Source organism: Centroberyx gerrardi, chromosome 8 (assembly GCF_048128805.1).
Source record: "Centroberyx gerrardi isolate f3 chromosome 8, fCenGer3.hap1.cur.20231027, whole genome shotgun sequence".
Classification (NCBI taxonomy): domain Eukaryota; kingdom Metazoa; phylum Chordata; class Actinopteri; order Beryciformes; family Berycidae; genus Centroberyx; species Centroberyx gerrardi.
In genome coordinates this window covers 16,684,491-16,707,400 of record NC_136004.1, presented here as the reverse complement: position 1 = coordinate 16,707,400, position 22,910 = coordinate 16,684,491, and the positions used below count along the sequence as shown (strand labels likewise).

At 42.2% G+C, this 22,910-nt stretch overlaps 2 protein-coding genes across 3 annotated transcripts; both read left to right on the top strand.

Moving 5' to 3' along the window:
• Nucleotides 1–4,884: 4,884 nt before the first annotated feature.
• On the top strand, nucleotides 4,885–7,387 carry gal3st1a (galactose-3-O-sulfotransferase 1a). Its single transcript, XM_071899804.2, has 2 exons — nucleotides 4,885–5,012; nucleotides 5,951–7,387. The coding sequence occupies exons 1-2, from the start codon at nucleotides 4,885–4,887 to the stop codon at nucleotides 7,104–7,106; spliced, it is 1,284 nt and encodes a 427-aa protein (XP_071755905.1). The 3' UTR covers nucleotides 7,107–7,387.
• Nucleotides 7,388–13,345: 5,958 nt separating this feature from the next.
• lztr1 (leucine zipper like post translational regulator 1) lies at nucleotides 13,346–22,636 on the top strand. 2 transcript variants are annotated; one of them, XM_071899695.2, is made up of 19 exons: nucleotides 13,346–13,935; nucleotides 14,039–14,101; nucleotides 14,195–14,251; nucleotides 14,354–14,433; nucleotides 14,542–14,650; nucleotides 14,857–14,940; nucleotides 15,030–15,087; nucleotides 15,216–15,355; nucleotides 15,479–15,680; nucleotides 16,310–16,420; nucleotides 16,781–16,873; nucleotides 17,008–17,103; nucleotides 18,274–18,463; nucleotides 18,579–18,748; nucleotides 18,859–19,142; nucleotides 19,769–19,918; nucleotides 20,868–20,973; nucleotides 21,108–21,188; nucleotides 21,659–22,636. In XM_071899695.2, the coding sequence occupies exons 1-19, from the start codon at nucleotides 13,784–13,786 to the stop codon at nucleotides 21,773–21,775; spliced, it is 2,343 nt and encodes a 780-aa protein (XP_071755796.1). In that variant the 5' UTR covers nucleotides 13,346–13,783; the 3' UTR covers nucleotides 21,776–22,636. The 2 variants fall into 2 exon arrangements, with proteins under 2 accessions (XP_071755796.1, XP_078141485.1); XM_078285359.1 differs by having other exon boundaries at nucleotides 16,993–17,103.
• Nucleotides 22,637–22,910: the final 274 nt, after the last annotated feature.

Genomic DNA, 22,910 nt, shown 5'->3' with positions numbered 1-22,910 from the left:
ATTGTTGATTAATTGCTGTATGTTTCTTCACAATACCACTGGGAGGTTCAAGAAGGTTTAGCAACGCTGAATAATTTATGGCTCAAGCTATAATTCTCCTGATGGCAGATGAGCAGCCTTGTGGGTGTCACATCCCACAGCCGTGGAGGGATCAGAGAAGATAATCAAAGGGTGGAATTATGCCCCATGAGATTTAAGTCTGCATCCTTACAGTGGACAGAGGCTGAGGTCAGTGTGGTGTCAGCGGGTGGGGGTCTGTGCGATTGGTCCATGCATGACCAGTGGGTGTTTATGACGAAGGAGCATAAGCCTCTGGCCCCTGCGATGGTGCTGTGATCTTAGTGGGCCAAGGGCCAGGCCAGTCATGCCCTCCACTCTTCAATCTCTTCATTCACTAAGTGACCCCCCTGCCCCTCCACCCCTCCCCGCTCGCCCTGTGGCTGATCTGCATTCCACGCATGCCCGCCCAGTCCGGGTCTCAGCCTGGCACTCTGGCTGCGTGCATGCAACGGCACACCCTGCTCAACAAAAGCGTCACTGTTGTGGCTGGACACGGCTAGGGTGGGATGAGCAGCATGATCCCTATGCTGTCTCCCTGTTTGTTGAAGGGCCACAGTGTGGAGAGAGAGGGAGAGAAAGCTCCCACATACTGTAATGGGTGAGGCTGTATGACCACATATTGCTGCATCCCGGTACACAGAGCCAAATGGACTCATCACTCCCTGGTTGAATGTCTATTTAACTCTCTATTGATACAACATCGCTGCAGTTGGCACAAGAGATGGTATCAAAGTTGCAGTTCCACAAGCTTAAAATATTTACAATCTAATTGTTGGAACTCTACATGTCCCAGAGTTCAGTTATTGGCAGCCATGCAATACAAATCTAATATTGCTAACAAGGAAAAAGATTGTTGCTCTGTAAATGGCCGGAACATTTTTTTTTTCCACCATACACTTAATACTGCCTCGGGGCTATCCTCGTTATGTACCTGTTTGTTTAGTGAATTGCTTTATTTGTGGTCCAAATTGAATCTGCTATCCTTTGTACCTTCCTCCAAATGCATGTATAGACAGCTTGCTAAATAAGCATTTCAAACAATACAGAGAAAGAGCAGTCTTGATCAAGTGGTACAATTGAGGCCTTTGTTCTTGGGCTTTCTGCATTTGTTCTTTTTATGCTATTTGCCACCCCTCCTATCAGCTTGCAGCTCAGACTCCAGTGTCCACACTCAATAGCCCTCTGTATGTAGTCACAGAATGGGGACTATACAGCCTCCCCTCTCCCTCCCTCTCTCCCTCTCTCCCTCCCTTCTTCTTTTACACACACTGACAAGTGCAAGTCCCCTGACAGTGAGCCTGACGTCACAGGTGGCTAGATGAGCCTCCCTGTAGTGCTTTATTCAGCTAGATCAGTTTTGGAATTGAAATTGGAAGAGGAGGTGGAGGCCAGGAGCATCAGGTGTGCGGAGGGAGAGAGGGAAAGAGGAGAGCACCAACCAGATGAATGAGCTTCGCAGCACTGGACGTGATAAGGAGAGTGCTGGACCGTGCCTGTTAATAACAGCATGTGTATGTCAGGATCAGACATAAGTGCAACTTCTATTAGACTTCTGGAACCGAAGGGAAAGGCTGAAGACTGTTCACTCATCATAATGCACTTGGTAGAGAAACTAGTGCAATAGTTTCTCCTTGGATTTATGCATGAGGGTAAGGAATCACTACATTTTCTATTTATTTTGATTGAAATGAATTGAACACACTTGAATTCTTCTGTTAATATGTTTTGTGTGCAGTAATATTGATAATCGTCCATCTCAAGCATTATACATAAGAGAAACATAGGATTGTCTAAAAAATGATAGATCCTCTTATTTAACATTATAACACCCTTAGGTGTATGATCAAATGTAACCTCAGGGAAAAAGCACTTCAACAAAATCCTAAGTCCAATGGTGTTTACACTAACAACAATATTCCTCTTCATCTAATGAGCTCTTACTTTATTTGAGCCATATCAGTGTTTACCTGAGTCTGTGTCTTTGGTATTTGTGTGCAGTCATACAATGCTCAGTGTCAACACTGTTGCTTTATTATTGAAGGTTGTGGCATTGCCTGCATGACTGGTGTTTTGCAGAGTGGGTGAGAGAGCATTTCAAAATAATGTGGAATAATACTGAGATAATGACTTACAGGAGAACTTATTACGTTTGCTTTTATATCATATCACTGAGTACCAGTATACAGAATATTTTACTGTAAGGCCTTCTTCAAGATAAGCAAACAGCTGCATAAATTGCATTGCCTATTATTTGTCCCTAGGGTCTCATAGGGTTTGGCGTTTAATGCCAGGCGTATCCCTGAAGCAAAGGAGAAACAAAGCTACTGAGAATTCACACCGAGGGCCATTTGCAGGCAAAACCATTCCTGTAAAGCATCCTGCACCTGCCCCAGCCTAGTCCTGAAATGTCTCCCATCGCAGTGGCCTCTGACAGCAGAGAAAGCTCTCTCACATGCTTCCATAATAGGTCCTTCATGGAGCTCAGACAAAGAGCAGAAATAGCCCTTTTGGCTGTGTTTGGAGAGCAATGTTTGCATGCTCCGATGATAAGGCTGAACCTAAACTGTAACTACAGTTCATGGAACAAAGGCTCATACAGCAGTGAGACTTGGGACAGACACATCTACCTCCAGCCATGATCCCAGCAAGACTGAATCCAAAACACAGGTCACCCAGGTTTTACTCATCATTTGTGCCATTGAAATACAGTTAATTAAAAAGGGACACCAATCTTCAGCTTAGACCTTCATGAAAAGATCTGTGCCTGGTTGCTCTTTAAGGTTCACCTTAAACATTCTTAGATAAATCTGCAGATAAGGAAAGAGCCTCATTATATTATTGCTGATGGGTTGCACCAAGCTCCTTAAGGGCATTTCCTTTCCTTAAATGTTAAGGGACCTCCCATGATCTCTTAAGTATTTGTGCTATTTTTATATTGCTATTATTTTCAAATGTATTAATATTACTGTCAAAGAAAATTATGTTTTATGTGTAGGAGGCTTCAGGCTGGCTAGCCAGATATGCTTCCAGAGTTCTTGTTGGCAAGATAAATCCACCAAGCTAGCAGCTTGTTCAATGCATTTTCCCATTAGCTAGCTAGCAGTCAGTCCGTTTGTAGTACACAAAAACGTCTGCATGAAATAAGTGTATGACATGGTTCGGTGTCACAGAAATGTACACTTTGATGAAATTGCAAGGGGAGTTGTGAGTTTTATAGATGTTTCAAAATAATAGTGATCCTCTGCGGATCGTGCAGCAAGCGGTTGCCACGGTAACGAGGGACTCAACTGCAGTGTAGCCGAAACTAACGTCCTGTAAAACACTAAATTCAAGCCCTTAGCTGAGGAGATCATTTAGGGGCTCCATGCAACGCTCCTAAAGAAATCACTGGCCTCAGGGAATTACTTGCCTAAAGGGAGAGACTTAAGTTTGACACCTAAGGTTTTTCATGCAATTGGGATATTTTCAGAAGACACAACTTAATTGGCTACCATGGCCCCAAGTCAGAATGGATCCATTAAAATTCTGGTATCGAAATGGTTTAGACTAGAGAAGTGACCCCCTGTCAGAAAATGCAGAAATTACACTTTAATGTGTCCCCTTGCTTCTGAAGTAACTTAATTGTCATGACAACAATGAAAAGGGAAGCATGGCGACGGGAGCGTTGATATGTTTTGTGAGTAGCTCACTTTATTGTAAACTAAATTAAGGTAGAAAACAATGTGTTATTTATTGACGTTGTACTGTGCTTGTTGCTTCATACATTCAACAAACCATTTTTAGCTAGCTAACAGTTGTTAAAGTGTTACAGTCCCTTGTTATATCCCCATGTTATAATGTGCTACATTTCCATGCATACTTGTGCTCTGTCATTAGTGTGGAGATGCTCCACACTAATGATGCAAATCTATTGCAACTTGCGAGCATAAATTAGCATGAAATTAAAATCGCATGTAATGGAAGTTATGGGAAGAGAATGATATAGGAGAGTCGTTGGCTTTTACTTTTTGTTACAGGGGAAATTGGTGAGATATGTGAGTGACAATGATAGTATTATGCCTTGAGCCACATTTTAACCTTATAAATTGTACTCCTCATAGATGTTTTTCACTCAACACTCAAGGTCATTCAACCCCTGCTAACATTCATTTGCATCTTTGAAGCTGCAACTTAAGGATGTCCAAACATGTCTGTCAACCCTCTTCACTGTCAATCCACTTTGCCTGCAGTTTGGTCAGTATTGTATCATATAACTAATGTGAGAAAACCTACTCTATGTTGAGGCCACTTTGAGTCAGATGATGCTTCAAGCTACAGGTGGCCAGCGTGACTTTATTTTGCTGAGTCAGCCTCTGGGTCATCTTATTACAGACTGCAGGGGGAATGCAGGATCACTTTCCACAGGAATGCATTATTTATATGAGGGACAGGTGAGAAACACAGGGTAGGCCATTTCAAGTCACAGGCATGTCATTTTGTAGCGCACCATACAATTTTAACTAAACCCTGTGTTTAAAATGTTTATGAAGTGGCAATGCTGGTGTGAACTGTGAAATTCTGTCAATAGGTCAGCTATTCAGAAATTATCAATTACACAGGGATTATACATCTCTATATCTGAATATCCTTGTTGACTTTAAATTTTATCCTGCCAGATCTTTCTTACCTGTCTGAATAAAAATATTAAATTTGTCTGGACTGCCTTGAAGTGGATTTTCTCTTCAAGGGATGTCAGGTCAGCTAGCATTTAGGAAATACCTACCTGGTGGCAGATGGTGATGATGATGTTCTTTTTTTCAAGGTAATCCTTGATTCCTCTGGACCATGATTGGCAAGCAAGGGAGGCAATGGAGGTCCATGTGCAAAGGGCTGGTCCTGGGGACCCTCCTCACCAGCTGCATGATCCTGCTTTACTGCCTTTCTACTCCGCAGGTCCACTTCAATCTGCCTGAGTAAGACTCATCATACCCGACATGCATTTTGTGGAATATAACATCATGTGAAACATTTGATATTGTCATCATATAACATTGTGTCATGGAAAGTTAGCCAATATCAAATTTATCTGGAACTTTTATGGATTGTGACACAAAATGCTACATAAGTGCATGCCTCACTAAAATGTTCAAATGCTTGTTTTCATTTTTTTAATTTCGGTTCACAAGACTGAAAATTCTGATGACATTCTGACGATTTAGCACTAAGTGTAGTTTACTTTTAGTTTATTTATTGGCTCATATAAAAATGCTAAAACATGGGAGGAAGATGGAGAATACTACAGATTGTGCATGTGACATAATTAACAGGGGTCTTAAAAAAAACATCTCACCTCAAAAGAAACAACCAAACAATCAAACATCACTGGTATGTCTTCAGTGATCATTCTAAAATGTGTGTATAAATAGGTGGATGATGTATTGACTTTCATTGCAAGTAAGTGATTTCACTGTGTTATAGTAATTGTTATAGCAGTTATACCCAAGAAGGCATTTGTTCCTTTTATTATGGGTACTATGGTGATGCAGTCGGTATGAGGTGCAGCCAAATGACATCAACATCACTGCAGTCCCTATAATCACAGTAAAGAATATACTCAAGTTTATTATGGCTTTTATACAACGCAAACACATATGCACTGTCTGAAAACTATTCTAGTAGTAGTACAAGTAGTACACATTAATAATAATAAAACCGAGGCAAAACAAAAAGATTGCTAACTAGCTCTGTGACTGACTAGCACAAGAGATGGCATAGTAGCAAATGTTTTATCAGAATTATCAGCACAATTGGAACATGTCTTTAATCAGATTGCGTGGTTGAAACTACCTGTTTTACAGATGAGGTTAAATTATGGTGACATTTATGATTTGACCATGTTCTCTTTCTCTAGGGTTCCAGTGCCTTACTCCTGTGCCCACCGTCCAGCTCAACTCCACAGCATACCAACCACAAACAGCTCACAACAAACCCCTGGCCACACAAGCCTCTGCACTCCTAAAGTAGATGTCATGTTCATGAAGACTCACAAGACAGCCAGCAGCACACTCATCAACATCCTTTTCCGCTTTGGAGAGAAGCACCGGCTCAAATTTGCCTTCCCTGACAGTAGAAATGACTTCTTCTACCCCTCGCCTTTCCAGCGCTCCCAGGTTAAAGACTACAAACCTGGAATGTGCTTCAATATAATTTGTAATCACATGCGCTTCAATGCACCTGAGGTGACCAAGCTGCTCCCTGTGGATACTTCCTACATCACTATTCTGCGAGACCCTGCAGAGCTTTTCGAGTCGTCCTTCCACTACTTTGGCCGTCTGGTGCCTCTTACCTGGAAGATACCAGGGGAGGACAAGCTGACTGAGTTTCTACGTGATCCTCGTTACTACTTTGACCCGGAGGGCTTTAACTCTTTCTACCTCAAGAATCTGCTGTTCTTTGACTTTGGACAGGACAACACTCTGGAGCTGGATGATCCGCGGGTAGAGGAGGGAATCAGATCCATCACTGACCGTTTTCAGCTGGTCATGTTGGTGGAATACTTTGAGGAATCACTCATCCTGCTCAAGGACGCCCTCTGCTGGGAGATGGATGACCTGCTCTTCTTTAAGCTCAACGCCCGGAAGGGATCCACTGTATCAAAACTGACCCCTGAACTGAGGGCCAAGGCCCTCGAGTGGAACGCGATTGACTGGAAGCTATACCAACATTTCAATAACACCTTCTGGAAGAAAGTGGAGGCATATGGACGCAAGCGTATGGCAGAGGATGTGGCAGAACTCAGACGGAGGAATGCAGAGATGGCAGCCATCTGCATCGAGGGCGGTCGTGCCGTAGAGGCCGGCAGCATCCAAGAGACAGCCATGCAGCCCTGGCAGCCCATCGGAGAGAAGTCCATCATGGGCTATAACCTGAAGAAGAACGTGGACAAGGCGCACCGCAAGTTGTGCCGTAAGATGTTGACGCCAGAGCTTCAGTACCTGACAGAGCTGGGGGTCAACCTGTGGATCACCAAGCTGTGGGGCCACGTCAGAGATATCATTAACTGGTGACTGGGCGCATGAGCAAGAGGGGCCAAGGAAACTTTGATAGACTGAACAAAGAGTGGAGGAATTTGACTGTGAGAGGCTTTTATAAGGTTAATGGTTTTTGTTTGTTTGTCTTTTGGTTTGTGTCACATCCCCAATCTTGTGACCTGTCTTTGTTTAAATTTATCAGTATTGACTTGTTTGCATTTTACATGCTTGTGCGCTGTAATGTTTCTGATGGGTGCTTGAGAAAAATATCGTTCACCTCACAATCTACAAATACTGAACCAGTTCATTACATAGGCTAGGCCTACTATTGTTTTACATGTTTGTGAGTCCATTTTCAAACATTAAAATATTCTTATCCTTGTAAGTGTTGTTATTTTAATTGGATTGTCGGGTGCACGATTGAGTGCAAGATTATTTATAGATCCTTTGGAGGAATTAAGCCCAAATGTTTCAAACTGGTTTGATGAGAAAATATGATGATGTTGCATTTTCTCCTGCATTTTCAATTGTTTTTTATTTTTTAGTTTGTGTTAGATAAGTCAGATAAAGTTTCAGCTCAAGCCGCCTGAAACGGTCAAAGAGATCACCTTTGAGGAGTAAAATAAGTGACGTGACACAATGTGAAAATTGTGAATGTAACAATTACATCCCACTTTCCCATCTATGAAGGACAGAATTGGCCATAATTAGAAGTAAATTAATAAATACATAAATCTATTCATTTATACAAAAAGGCAGCATGGAATTTGATGCATAGTAAGCCAAAGTTGTTTTGTTGGCAAATCCAATCAAGCAATTCACCACAACAATGACCAACCAATAGTGTGTTAAACACCATCCACCTGCATTTGATTGACACAGCCTCATTAAAGGAGAAATAACCTACAGAAAAAAAAAATGGGGATATAAATGATAGATATGTCTTATTTATTTATTCATTTATGTTCACTGTTGTTTATATATTTATTTCCGGATATGCATTTCTAATTATGGCCAATCCTGTCTTCCATAACCACCCACCTGCCTCTTAGCAATATATGATAATCTTTTTATCTTTATCCTCAAAATAAAGTGAAAATTAGGCTACGTGTAATATTACATGGAGTTCATTAAGTGTTTTGTCTGACTCATAAAGTTGTCAGTTTATTTTTCTGTCTGTCTATCTGATTATATAGAATGAGAATCCAAACATCTTTGAATAAATGGACAAGGTCTGAAATATTGGCCCAAGATAAACATATATTTTATATAATATATGTATATAAACAATATCCCTAAGTAAACCAGTGTTGGCTGTGGTCATTTCGAAAGGACCAATGATAAATGTTAGAGCGTTGTCCTGTGTATTCAGTTTTGTAGCTCAAGGTACGTTGTTGGGATGCAGATGATACACAAAACTGGGCAAAAGAGTGGAGGGAGGTAAGTGCAGCTGAATGTGTCCTAACAGCTGCTGAAGAAATGCACAGTCTTTGTGTAACTGCAACGACTTTGACGTTGACTTGGTAAGTCAAGTAAATATAATAATATGACACAATTGGATTTCGGTATATCCTCATACGACATACCAAAATCCAATCTTGAACTTGTGCACTTGTTGACAGGTATATAACCTGTCTGAAAGACTAGCATAATAAAGACTAGCAAAACTCATCTAGAGACAGGTGTGTTAGGGGTACACCTGGACTGAAAGACAGACGTTGTCGGATAATTGTCTTTGTCCGGCTCCTGAGGAGTTTTAAGAAATTAATCTAGAAGAGATCATGTGTGAGGAGACAATTTAATTAACGTCTCTGGAAAACAGCATTATGAGATATAATGGTTTTGCTCAGCTGCCAGATATACTGTAGTTTTTTGTCAGAAACATTTCCAATTAACTTAAGACACCTGAAGACAAACAGGTGTGTGGTAGATCTCCATTAACCTGTCTGGAAGACAGATATGTTATGAGGTATATTATTTGTGTTTGCTAGACTGCTATGATTAGCAAGATATATTGCTTTGGTTAGCATGCTACCCATACAGCTGTCTGGCAGGACAGATTATCAGTTTCTAAGTGGTTCAACTCATTGACATTACACTGTACTGAAAAGAGGGCGTGCCAAATGAGCATCTGAGGTAAGTAAGCTGCTCATGTCACCATGACCCAGCTGGGCCTGGCAATTCAGCAAAGGTAGAGACATATTTTACATAAATGGGCAGTGTTCCACTTTAAACAACCTGTCTCGAAGACTATAATGTTAAAGACATCATTTGCTTTTGGTAGGCTGAGGGGAGCTTTGGTTACTTTGGTTACTGAACAGGTTTGTTTGGTTACAGCTTTGTTAACTTTTAGAAAGACAGATAGGAAAGATGTGCATTTTGTTTTTGCTGGCTGTGGAGGACCAAAATAGTCACAATTAAATAAATACATATGTGTCAGTGAAATAAATAATTACATACATAAATACATAAATAAATGAATAATTGATTGATTCTTTTCCTTTAATTTAAAAATTATTAAATTATATTATTTCATAATTATTGTTTTCATAATAACATGACTATATTTAATTGTATTTTTATTTCATAAAAACTTTTTTTATTTTTCAAATTACAATTAAATTACTTTTATTTTCAATTACATGATATTATTATTATTATTATTATTATTGTTATTTAATTACATTTTTCAAAGTGGTTCTTTTATTTACCTTTTTCTTTTTTCATTGCTCCTCTTTTTATTTCATAATAACACTTTTCATTTCATAATGTCACTTTTCATAAAGTCTCAGCCATCTGTCAATCAAAGTGAATGGGGCGGGATCTATTTGCTGATTGGGTAATCCTTTGCAATCGATTATTTCTCCTGGCTCTGAGGCTGGTCTTGCCCCATGGGCCAAATTACATTAAAAAAGTCATAATATTACGAGAATAAAGTGATAATTTTGATGAAAAAGTCAAAATATTACTTACCAGCACCTGGATAGGACCTGACAGCGGGAGAGAAGAGGAGCAGTTCATTGCCCACAGAATCCCGACAGCTGCCAACAGCACCCAGCACTTCAGCTACACTCAGCTAACAGCTAACAGCTAATTCTAGGGAAATTGTTTGCTAACTCTCAAACATGCCGATGGTGTGCATGGCCAAAAAGTTCCATTTTGGTCTCATCTGACCACAACATACAATTTCAATTGTAGTTCCAGTGATGCTTGGCAAAGTTCAGGCGCTTCAGTTTATGGGTTGCACTCAGTAAGGGCTTCTTTCCTGCAACCCTTCCAAAGAGCTTGTTGACATGGAGACATAACTGTTGATTTTGACACTTGATAACCTCAGCATTCCACTCAACTGTGCAGTTGTGAAACTGTGATCCTTGGGTTCTTCTTTGCCTCCCTCGCCATCTTCTTCCCTGTTCATGGGGACAATATGCACATGCGTCCTCTTCCTGGTGCATTTGCAACTGTTCCAGATTTCTAAAACTTTTTGATTATTGCCCTGACTGTGCTTAGTGGTATTTTACTATCTGTCTCCTCTGAGCTGAAAGCTCTTTGATTTTCCACAAAGTGATGGATGACAAATGGATTTTACATGTGTGCAACCTCATATTTTGACCCCAGTGAAACAGGAAATGATGAAAGCAATACAGTTTCTGGATTCTGAGATCAATAAAAAAAAGAAAAAGAATTTTATTTATTTTATACAATAAATTTTGCTCATTTTCATGAAGGGTGACAATAATTCTGCAGTTGACTGTATGTATCATGCAATTCCTGTATGATAATTTCTGAATTTTACAATGCATCAATTCACAGTAAATGAAAAAAAATTGACTGACAGGGACTGATTGCAATGCAACACTGAATTTATTTTTTGCAGTGGGATTTCAGTCCCTCTCTGTTTCCTCAGCTGTTTTCCTCAGTGTTTGCCGACGGAAGAAGCGTCGGACTCTGTTCTTCTTCTTGGTCTTTTTGATCTCTGAAAAATAAAAGAGGACAATCAATGCCTTGAAGGAAGTAGACATGAGCTACAGTGTGAGCGGACCTGATGAAGAATTCCTACTTGATGTGGTGTCAGAAGATTGTTGCACCTCCTCCTTCTCCTCAGTGCCAACCAGGCTGCTGGTCAAGCCCCTGGACTGGAGTAATGGCAGGAGCTTCAGTAGGGAGGCTCACAGGAACCACAGGAGCTTCATTAGGGAGGCTCAGAGGAACCACAGGAGCTTCAGTAGCGAGGCTCAGAGGAACCACAGGAGCTTCAGTATGGAGGCTCAGAGGAACCAGAGGAGCTTCACTAGCGAGTGTCAGAGGAACCACAGGAGCTTCAGTAGTGAGGGTCAGAGGAACCAGAGGAGCGTCAGTAGGGAGGCTCACAGGAACCACAGGAGCTTCAGTTGGGAGGCTCACAGGAACCACAGGAGCTTCAGTTGGGAGGCTCAGAGGAACCAGAGGAGCTTCAGTAGGGAGGCTCACAGGAACCACAGGAGCTTCAGTAGGGAGGCTCACAGGAACCACAGGAGCTTCAGTAGGGAGGCTCACAGGAACCACAGGAGCTTCAGTTGGGAGGCTCAGAGGAACCACAGGAGCTTCAGTAGGGAGGCTCACAGGAACCACAGGAGCTTCATTAGGGAGGCTCAGAGGAAGCACAGGAGCTTCAGTAGAGAGGCTCACAGGAACCACAGGAGCTTCAGTAGTGAGGCTCAGAGGAACCAGAGGAGCTTCAGTAGCGAGGCTCAGAGGAACCAGAGGAGCGTCAGTAGGGAGGCTCAGAGGAACCACAGGAGCATCAGTAGCGAGGGTCAGAGGAACCGCAGGAGCTTCAGTTGGGAGGCTCAGAGGAACCAGAGGAGCTTCAGTAGGGAGGCTCACAGGAACCACAGGAGCTGCAGTAGGGAGAGTCAGAGGAACTAGAGCAGTTGAACCAACAGCAGAGTCCATTTCTGGGCTTGGTGTTGTGTCCTCTTCCAAGCCGGGCTCTTCGCTCAAATCTCCATCAAGGGGGGTGGAGTTCACGGCTCCATCCATTACAGCTGGCTGGGTGGAATCATTTAGTTCCACCTAAAGAGGGAGAGAGGCCGTTTGAATTTTAGAAAAATGATTTAAAATTTAAAATTTACTACACAGTATCTTATCCAGCTACTCGATCATACATCTGCACAGGTCTTCTTACCTCTTTGGTGGTCAGCACTTCAGACATTTCCATGTGTTTCTGAGGCTCGAACATCACACAGATTTCCCCCACTGTGACGTCAACGATCCTGGTCAGCAGCTCTGGCCCAAAGCACTTCAGCTTCTCCAGCAGGACGTCTGGAGTGTACCTCTCTCTGACCTTGTTCTGGATAGAAAGGACCTTCTCATCCCGGATGGAGCGGTAGAAGGCGGCCTGACGGTCCGTGGAGGTCAGAGAGGCGGAGAGCTTGTCCTCAACGGCCTTTGTGAGTCCGATGGCCAGGTCGCTGAGCTGCAGCGGGGGTACGGACGAGAGGATTGCCGGATTAATCCAGAAGCCCTGCAGCACTTTGGGCACAACCAGCATCGCCACTTCCTGGGGGCCGAGGAGGCTGGAGCTGGGCTGCTGCTTCTCCATCAGGCTCCTGATGGCTTTGTCAGCCAGACGGATGATCCGAGGGTCTCTGTCGATGAGAGTCGCTCAAAATGAGTTGAAATACACATTTTCTGAAAAGACACAATTTCCCCACGGTAATCATTCAAGTTTCATCTTATCTCATAAATGTGACTTACTGAAAACAAGGACTGTTGGCTTCAGGTGAGTTGAGCACAATTCGGGCTAAAAACTCAATAACCATCAGTTTCATGCTGATGTTCACCTCCCACATCTGAAACAAGAAATGGGATGCACCATTAACATTTGACATATTTACAGGATCAATCTATTGTCTAGATCTAGTGTCTAATCTAGAAATGTTGCCAACAAGCAACATTTCTCTTGTTGTATCACAAGCTTTAGGTCCAAGATGCACAAGCAACATTTTGAAGCTGTGGAGAAGGGAAGTATCGCTTACAACAGGGATAGGATTGGCAAGCAGGACAAAATCAATGAAAATTGAACGGAAATTTTCTCCAGTTGGTCCCCCCCAATGCATATCTTTCTTAGAAAGTTTCTGTGTGACTGGGGGAGGAGTTAGCGACAAGTTACCATCGCCCCACCCCTCGTCTGTAAGACAACATTGAGGGCTAAATGTCCTTTGAGCTCTGCCTTTACAGGAAGTGAAATGAAGTCACCAATCTCGCTTCAGCATGCATTAGGGGCGTGGGCGACCGTGGTCTTTGATGACAGCTCTTATTTTGCTTGTTTAGTTACAATAACCTTTGTGGCCAACATCTTGCTGCTATTTTATTGAGTTGCTGGATAAAGAGCTGCTGAAGTACTGTAAAGGAGAAAATAGATGTACTTAGTGCAACATCCGTTACCTTTTTATTCCCAGTATCGATTTTGCAGCTTAGCAGTAGCACGTAGCTAGCTAGCGTTAGCTAGCCAGCTAGTTTGTAGCATTACATGTTGCTAGCTGGACGACCTCAATCCTTTAACGTTAACACAGGTAACTTTGTGTGATCTGTCCTAGTGATGTTGAAGCCAGATAGCTAGCAGTAGCAATTAAGCTTTCACCTAGGACGAATGGCACTGACGATGGCGTTAACTCAGGATGTGCCAGCCGACAAGTGGCCCTGAAAGTAATTAGCCAAACTGGACAGCAACAATGTCTTGCAAATCTACTAAAGTGGCCCCAAGTGTTGACTTCGACCACAGTTGCTCCGACAGCGTGGAATATCTGACGCTCAATTTTGGTCCATTTGAGACTGTCCATCGTTGGAGGAGGCTCCCTCCGTGTGACGAGTTCGTTGGTGCAAGGTAATCTGTTGACAGCTAGACGTAGCTTCAGAAATGGATTTGCACTGCCATGTGTACTTTCATTGCCATGTATTCACCCTTAAACTCCTTTGGCTTTATTCAGGCGCAGCAAGCATACTGTTGTGGCATACAGAGATGCCATATATGTGTTTGGGGGAGACAATGGGTGAGTAGTATTGGACAGTAATAGACCTAGTTCCTTTTTAATTACAATCCACCGCAGTAGTTGATGTTCTGTGCCACTCAATCTTCTGTACAGGAAGAACATGCTGAATGATTTGCTACGCTTTGATGTGAAGGACTGCTCATGGTGTCGGTAAGAAGCATGAATCATTGCCCCATGCCACTGCAAATTAGCCTATATCATAAGTCTAGTCAGCACAATATGATTTGATGACTGTTTATATCTACTTTACAGAGCCTTCACCACTGGAACCCCACCTGCTCCCAGATATCACCACTCAGCTGTTGTCTATGGAAGCAGCATGTTTGTTTTTGGTGACTTTTTTTCTTGGCTTTTATCCTTCATAATGAAATGTTATTCATTCTGCACTTGTCAAACTGGATTGATATTGATGTTATAACGTTTGGCTTATGACATTTCAGGCGGCTACACTGGAGATATCTACTCAAATTCTAACTTGAAAAACAAAAATGACCTTTTTGAGTACAAGTTTGCAACAGGGCAGTGGACAGAATGGAAAGTGGAGGGCAGGTAATGCATGAAGCCTGTATGTTTTGAAAATGTAAGACAGTCCATTCTGGGCTTTCAAGTCCATAGTTATCGTTTTGGATGTTTTTATAGTTATAGTTGTAGTGTGAACACAGACATTCTGTTTACTTAAAGTGACTTAAATCTTGTTATAGTTCTAGTTATCTTTATCGTGAAGGGCCTTAATCAGTACATTGCTTCTGTTTTAGCTTGCCAGTGGCTAGGTCGGCACATGGGGCCACAGTCTACAATGATAAACTATGGATATTTGCTGGATACGATGGGAATGCCAGGTATGTTTGATGCCGGGTTTTGTTGCATCCAGCGTATAGATTCTTTTGTGTATATAACATTTTTTGATGGATGTTTTCCTTATGTGCAGGTTGAATGACATGTGGACCATCAGTCTGCAGGATCGAGAGCATGCCTGTTGGGAGGAGGCTAGTATAAAGAGTTTTCTTACAGAGCGCACGCATACTGAGAAGACTATCCAAGCACATAGTTGGAATCGAATGCACACAAACATTGCATGTGTTAATGTCTCCATCTCTGCTGTTCTGTCCATCAGATTGATCAGAGTGGGGAGATTCCCCCATCTTGCTGCAACTTCCCTGTGGCCGTATGCAGGGACAAGATGTTTGTGTTCTCTGGTCAGAGCGGAGCCAAGATCACCAACAACCTTTTCCAGTTTGAGTTCAAGGGCCACATGTGAGTAAGACTTGTGGAGTAGAAACCATGTAACTGACAAAAACAGGCGCTTTCCCCAGTCACTCAACCAGTAGTTCCAAATGTTGCACCTCAGTAATCATTTCTGTTGATCCGTCCTCTCAGGTGGACACGCATCCCCACCGAACACTTACTGCGGGGCTCCCCTCCACCTCCCCAGAGACGCTACGGCCACACCATGGTAGCCTTCGACCGCCACCTGTATGTATTTGGAGGTGCTGCCGACAATACTCTGCCCAACGAGCTGCACTGCTATGATGTTGACTCTCAGACTTGGGAGGTGATCCAGCCCAGCCTGGACAGTGAGGTACCTACTAGATGTATTTACAAAGTACTCTGTCAATAAATAATGATAGTAGGTTTTTTTTCACAGCCTAAATCATTAAATAGGAACGTGTTTGTCCTGTGTTTACCACCCTTGTACTGTCACTCATATTGAGTTGTGTGTATGGTAGGATGTTGTCTGAGAGCTTCATGTTTATGCATTTTGAAGTATTACTGCTCTTCTCCTTCCAGGATTTAGTCAAATCAAAACTAGTCAAGTCTAAAATGTCCTGTTTTTGTATTCTTGAATTCATCTGCTGTACATTGAGCATTCGAGGGCACATTCTGCACGTTATTGTCATAACTTATTTAGATATATAGGTGATTATATGAATTTGGTTGAATAACTACGAGTGTAAGGAACTGGAATGTAAAAATGTTATTGCTTCAGTGCACCTCTAGTGTCATCCTGGATGTGTATGAAAAAGCATTTCTTAATGAGACTTCAAATTTTGAAGCAGACCTTTTGAAGAATCTCCTTCCATTTTCTTCTAAATGCTGAACTTATCTTCTTTGCATTCATTCTAGCTGTTTACAAGCTTGTGATGTCGAGTGTTTCTATTAACAGCTTTGTCTTCATTCTCTCTCTTTCTCTTGTCTCTGCCTCCTCAGATGCCCAGTGGGAGACTCTTCCATGCGGCTGCTGTGATTCAAGATGCCATGTACATCTTTGGAGGCACAGTGGACAACAATGTGCGCAGCGGGGAGATGTACAGATTCCAGGTTAGGGTCTTTCAGTCATATGGTTGAAATATACAAGCACTTTCTCTAAATATATAATCTTCATTGTTGGAAGCTTGTCTTGCTAAAAAAAAAAGAAAACTGTAAGAAAACACTTTGCACTCACAAACAGGTCGAAAAGATTTTGCACCACTTTTACACTTGTGCACTTTGTCAGATGGAAAATAAATTTCTCATTTTTGCATTTGTATAACTCTGCTTGAGGAGTTTTATCTTCCTTTTTGTGAATGCGAGCTCTTTTCTCTCTATTCTTCTTACTAAACTAACCGTTGTGCTTACTCTGAGTGTAGTTGTCATAGTTACTGTATTAAATGTTACATGCTTACTTTCTTTGTCTTGCAGTTCTCCTGCTATCCAAAGTGTACCCTGCATGAAGACTATGGCAAACTGTGGGAGAACCGTCAATTCTGCGACGTGGAGTTTATTCTGGGCGAGGTGGGTTCTCATGGCTGTCGTGCTGCTGGGAGACTAAGCTGCTTCAATGCTGAGCAAAATCACAAGGTGATGGATAGATTCCATGCAGCTAATTATTTTTAATTCTTTCTGACTCTTTGTTGTGCTGTTTACAGAGGGAGGAGAGAGTCTTGGGGCACATCGCCATAGTGACTGCAAGATGTCAGTGGCTGCGGAAGAAAATCCTGCAGGCGCGGGATAGGCAGAGACAGGTCAGAGCCTTGCAGCAATCACTCTTAATTTCCTTTGAGACATCATGCAACAAGGTTAAAGCAGAACCACAAGGCAGTGACTTTTCTGGACCCAGTGGTAGTTCAGTAATTATAGTTAGATTATACTGTATATCAGACAACATCCACAGATTAAATATGTTCAAATCACATGTTCCACTTCAGGTTGGTTCAGGTCGCACCAAAATGATAGGAGGTTAAGCCTTTCCCATATTAAGTTCACACATAATCATGCCATTAAAATGAAATAATTGTCAGACTAATTACTCAAAATAAAGTTTCTTCTCAATATAGATGCCACCACTCTTAAAACAAGTACGTAATTCGTTATAAGATGCAACCAGTGTGGCATATCTTGGGGGAAGGGGGCATGCATGAAAAAATAGTAGCGTTAAATTGACTCATTGCTTTACCAACGCAGCTAAACTCAAAGTGATGCTGGTCACAGCTGAAAGTTAATTTACCCACACTACAGTGGGGGCCACTCAGTCCTGCTACAAGTCCCCCAAATGATGACCTTTGTATGAGGTTTATCGACCTCTATTGGTGACCAGTAGGAACTGCAACAACTTCAATAGAACTTGCCTCCTCCTACACAAGTCTCTGGTGTAGACGCGTATCTGTGAAGAGGTAATAAATCACGATGCAAAATATTGTAATAATAATATTGCTTTGTCATTTGCTTTTTTGGATTGAAAACAAGGCCTTTGTAGCTGACATGTCTTGTGATGCCAGTGGCTCGCTTGTAGCACTGTCCTCCATTTAAAAATAAATAAATAAACCATAGAAATCTTAGCACTTGGCAAATTAAATTGTTGACTTGAGTCATTGGCAATTTGCTGTCCAAAGAAGCTGTGGCAAAATCAAGCATCAAGCACCATAGGGAAAACTTAATCTTGAAGGAACTGTTAAAGCCTTGCTGCATATTTTTAATAAAATGAAGGAACACTGTTATGAATCACAGTGTGCTTTTAGGTAGGGTGCAAAATCAACAACCTTTTAAGTGAGGAAACATTAACCACGCTTAAAACAATATACATAGTAATACAAACAGTTGTAACAGTGGGAAATCTTTGCTATAGAGGGGCTTCAGTTGGAATGTTATGCAGAAAGTGTTAGGTAATCTGCTCTTTGTCCCGTCTCTGTGTGCAGAAGAGTAAACAGGAGAGCAGCGAGGAGAGTGATGAGGGGGCAGCTGGAGGCCCGAGGGATATCCCAGGAGGCAGCAGGCCGTCGGGGACACAGCCTATGCTAGAAGTATCCATCAGGGAAGCGGAGGCCCAGCCGTTTGAAGTGCTAATGCAGTTCCTGTACACAGACAAGATCCAGTACCCACGCAGAGGTCAGCCCTCTCCACCTGCTCACGCTGTTTATCAGTCACTGGCTGGTAACTGCATCAAACCCCAAGAGAGAGAGAATATGTTGGTAATTTGTCCTCTCCCTGCCTCTCCACACAGGTCATGTCCAGGACGTTCTCCTAATCATGGATGTATACAAACTCGCACTTAGTTTTAAGCTTTCCCGGCTGGAGCAGCTGTGTGTGCAGTACATCGAGGCGTCTGTAGACCTGCAGAATGTTCTGAGTGTTTGTGAAAATGCCAACAAGCTGCAACTGGATCAGCTCAAGGTACGTCGACATAACTGTTGAGAACAAAGATGCAGAGAAGAGAGAAATTATGACAGTGTAGCTCTTTCGTTTGGTCTGACACTCCAACAAATTGTTTCTTCCTCCTCCAGGAACATTGCCTTAATTTTGTGGTGAAGGAGTCGCACTTCAACCAGGTGATCATGACTAAGGAGTTTGAGCACCTGTCCACGCCGCTGATTGTGGAGATAGTGCGACGGAAGCAGCAGCCTCCCCTCAGGCTGTACTCGGACCTGCCTGTGGATATTGGGACCTCTCTGGTGCAGGACATGAAGGCTTACCTGGAGGGAGGCGGCTTGGAGTTCTGTGACATTATTCTGCTGTTAGACGGACACCCACGGCCCGCGCATAAAGCTATACTGGCAGCCCGCTCCAGGTAAGGACCAGGCTGTGTTTATGTCTTGGTTTCTGCAAATACAGTAGTTCTGAAGAGTATTCAAACCCCTGACTTTTTGCACATTTTTGTGTGATGGAAAATTGGCTAACAATACATTTATTAACATTGGAAGTGCCCATAAAGTGCTGCTTTCCGTCAAAACAGAAAAATATAGTTTGTTAAAATTCACCCCTTTACTTAATTAGGCTAAATTCTCACTGGCAAAAACTTAATTTAATAACTTACATAATTCATGCTTCATCTTTAGGTTGTAATGAGACATTTGAATAGATTTTCTTTTCAAAACGTTTTGAGATTTTTTACGACTTTGCTGTCATTTGCCTGTGAGACATTTTAACCCAAGGTGAATAATTGTACAAATTAGATTTTTCTGTTATTATAATTGTATACTTCAACATAATTTCTTTTGAATTTCCACTTCATTTTGATAGAAAAGTGTACTTTATATAGATTTTAGACCAGTAATCCCCAATCAATGTATTTTGCATCACATGAAAATGTTCAACAAGTCAAGGGTGGAGTGAATAGATTTTATAGTCATTGTACTTGCAGACAGTCTGGTCCATTTTGTTTTTGGTGATGTGTCTTATGCTTTTACTCTTCAGTTACTTTGAGGCGATGTTCCGCTCCTTCATGCCGGAGGACGGTCAGGTGAACATCTCCATCGGCGAGATGGTTCCCAGTAAGCAGGCCTTTGAATCCATGCTGCGCTACATCTACTATGGAGACGTCAACATGCCTCCAGAGGATTCCCTGTATCCTTCTCAAACTCAACACATTTTATTTTTGTTTAACCATTCTGCCATCTTCAGATTAAGAATCTCTTTTTGTCCAGTGAGACCTTGCCAAGAAAACGACATTAAGGCAGTTTTTGTACACAGGCCTGAATTCAAAATGGATTATGTTGTTGTTGTTGTTGTTGTTGGGTTTTTTTTGCGCTCTGTAAGAAAACAAAGTTAACAACATTTTTGGATACGATTTTCTACCCTTTCTTCCCTGCAGATTTGCTCAAGTTCTGTTAAGTTGGACGGGGAGCTTCTGTGCAGCTATCTAGAAGTCATTCCACAGATTTTCAATGGGATTCAAGTCTGGGCTTTGACCAGGGCACCTAAGGACTTTCACATTCTTGTTGTGAAGCCATTCCAGTGTTGATTTGGCTGTATGTTCAGGGTCACTGTCCTGTTGGAATATAAGTCGTCACACCAATCTACGGCTTTTGGTTCTCCTCAAGACTTTGCCTGCATTTAGCCACATTCATTGTTCTCTTGGTTTTTACAAGTCTCCCAGTCTCTGCTTCTGAAAAGCCCCTGCAGCGTGATGCTTCATGTTAGGGACGGTGTTAGATGGGTGATGAGCTGCGCCCGGTTTCCGCCAAACAGCACTTTGCCTTACGGCTGAAGAGCCGTCTCAAGAACCTTTCATATGTCTCAGGTGTGTTTCTGCTGTGACACTGGCCTATCTGTCTAGTGTAAAAGTTGCAGACAAATGAGATGCAATGTAAATGAGCAAACATACGATCAAAATGAGATAAAGGGTAGTGCAATAAAAATAAATAAGAATTTTTAAATTCACTACACAAGTGCTTAAAAGACGGGTCCAATAAACTTGCTTTTCAGCTAAATCAGCATCATAAGGATTTTCATCAGCGTGTAGCGTTGACAGAACAAAGCCTTGTGTGTCACTTCCTTGACTCTTGATAAACAGCTATCTGTTTGCTGCACCATATTACTATGGGTTTTCGAATAACAGGCTGCAGGCCTACTGCAAGCAGAATCTGGAGATGAACGTTACTGTGGAGAACGTCTTGCAGGTATTTGTGTTTAAGGCTGCGGGGAGCGATGACCCAGTTTGGCTCTGCTGTCCCTTTTAAATTCTTGAACAAATTTTTTTATGCGCAGTCATTTCTTCACTCATATCCACGTCAATATTTTTCCCCCCCTTCAGATCCTGGAGGCGGCAGACAAGACCCAGGCCCTGGACATGAAGAAGCACTGCCTACACATTATTGTCCACCAGTTCATCAAGGTGGGTGGGCTTGTGTCCGGAGCCCTGGGGGTTTGCTGCCCACTCACTGCAGCTGAGCTAACCCCCTAGCCCCGTCCTCGTGGCGGGAGGCTGACCCCATTGGCCTAGTGGATTACCCTCCAGCTTCTACGTAGAGAAGAGACTGTTTACAGCCAGGCCGGCTGTACAAGCACCTTATCCCTCACTGTTGTGGGTCATAGTGCCACTCTGAGTATTGTTTATTTTTGAAAGAACCAGTGAAAGCACTTGAGTCCCGCCCCTACTTCACTGGAGTGTTACAGTTAATGTGCTGTTGTTAATGTTTCAGTTACGCTTCTTTCTGTTTATCTGCAAACATTTTTTTTTATGCATGAGCAATTAAGTGCTGCCCATCCCTCATTTTACTCTGCTTGAGTATTTATTGCTTTCATAGTCAAAGTCTTTCTTTACGGCTCATTTTTTGCATTTTTTGCTCTCCTCCCCTTCCAAAGGTATCCAAGCTTCCCAACCTGCGGTCTCTCAGCCAGCTGCTGCTGTTGGACATCATCGAGTCCCTAGCTACACACATATCAGACAAACAGTGTGCTGAGATGTGCTCCGACATTTAGGATGACCTGGAGAGCCGGGCTCTTTTCTCCTCTCGCAGAAGCCTTGCATCTCTCCTCCACCTCCGCACTACTTCTAGTCATTCCCTCCTCCCACATGCAGTACTTTTCTTTGTTATGTTGGACCTTGCGTGTCTTGACTCCCAATAGTTGCCTTTATCCATGCAGTATAATGTACCTGTTTCATGTGAGATGAAAACATACCTTTAGGCAATCAGATGCTCTACATCTCGACTAGGAGTGAGATTGGCGATGAATGAACCCACAGATTAGAATTGCTACCTGATCAAAATGACCCTTTTAGAGCAAAACTCGAATCAATGTTTTATTCTGCACAGTATTGTTGCTGCATTTGTTTTTTGTTTGAAATATGCAATGTACTGTAAGAATTCATACTGGTGGCACTATAGAAATTTTCAAGTGTTGCTTCTCGTTTCAGGAAATGTCTTGGTCAAATAGGGTCCTCAGTCATCTAAATGCAACTAACTCAAACATACCGTCATGTGGATTATTTATCTTAATCTGTATTCATCGCTTTTGTTCTCAAGTCTGAAAATGTTTGCAAGCAGTTAACAAGGCAGGATTTAATTAAAATGTAATCAGGAATCAGAATAATTCGTATGAGCTGCATATGATGTGTAGTATGTCTGTCTCAAAGCTATTTCTGTTTTGTTTAATGTATGTTTGACATTGGCACACAGACCTTTATATTTGTGATAATAACCACCTGCTACTATAACTGACGAAGACATCAGCTCTCTTTACCTGTACAATATAGCGATGTGTATTTAGTGACAACAGTATGCTGTTATTAAATGTTTACCCACATGGGTTCCATGTATTTAAGGCCTTATTAAATATCCTCATGTGAAATGAGTCATGTTGAACTGGGTCTCTGTCATTCGCTTTGCACAGTGTGCACCAGCCCCTTGTGAAATGCAGGCACAGAGGAGGCTCGACTAACTTGATACCAACACAATGGGTCTCATTCTCTGTCGAAGCTTCCAACTCTTTCTGCCAGAATATACTCTGACACTGTCTTTAGCTGTACGGCTGCTGCGGTAAACTGACTTTTTGTGTAATTTGAATCAATCCACAGCCACACAGTTGCTGTTGCCAACAAGATTGGACACCTCCA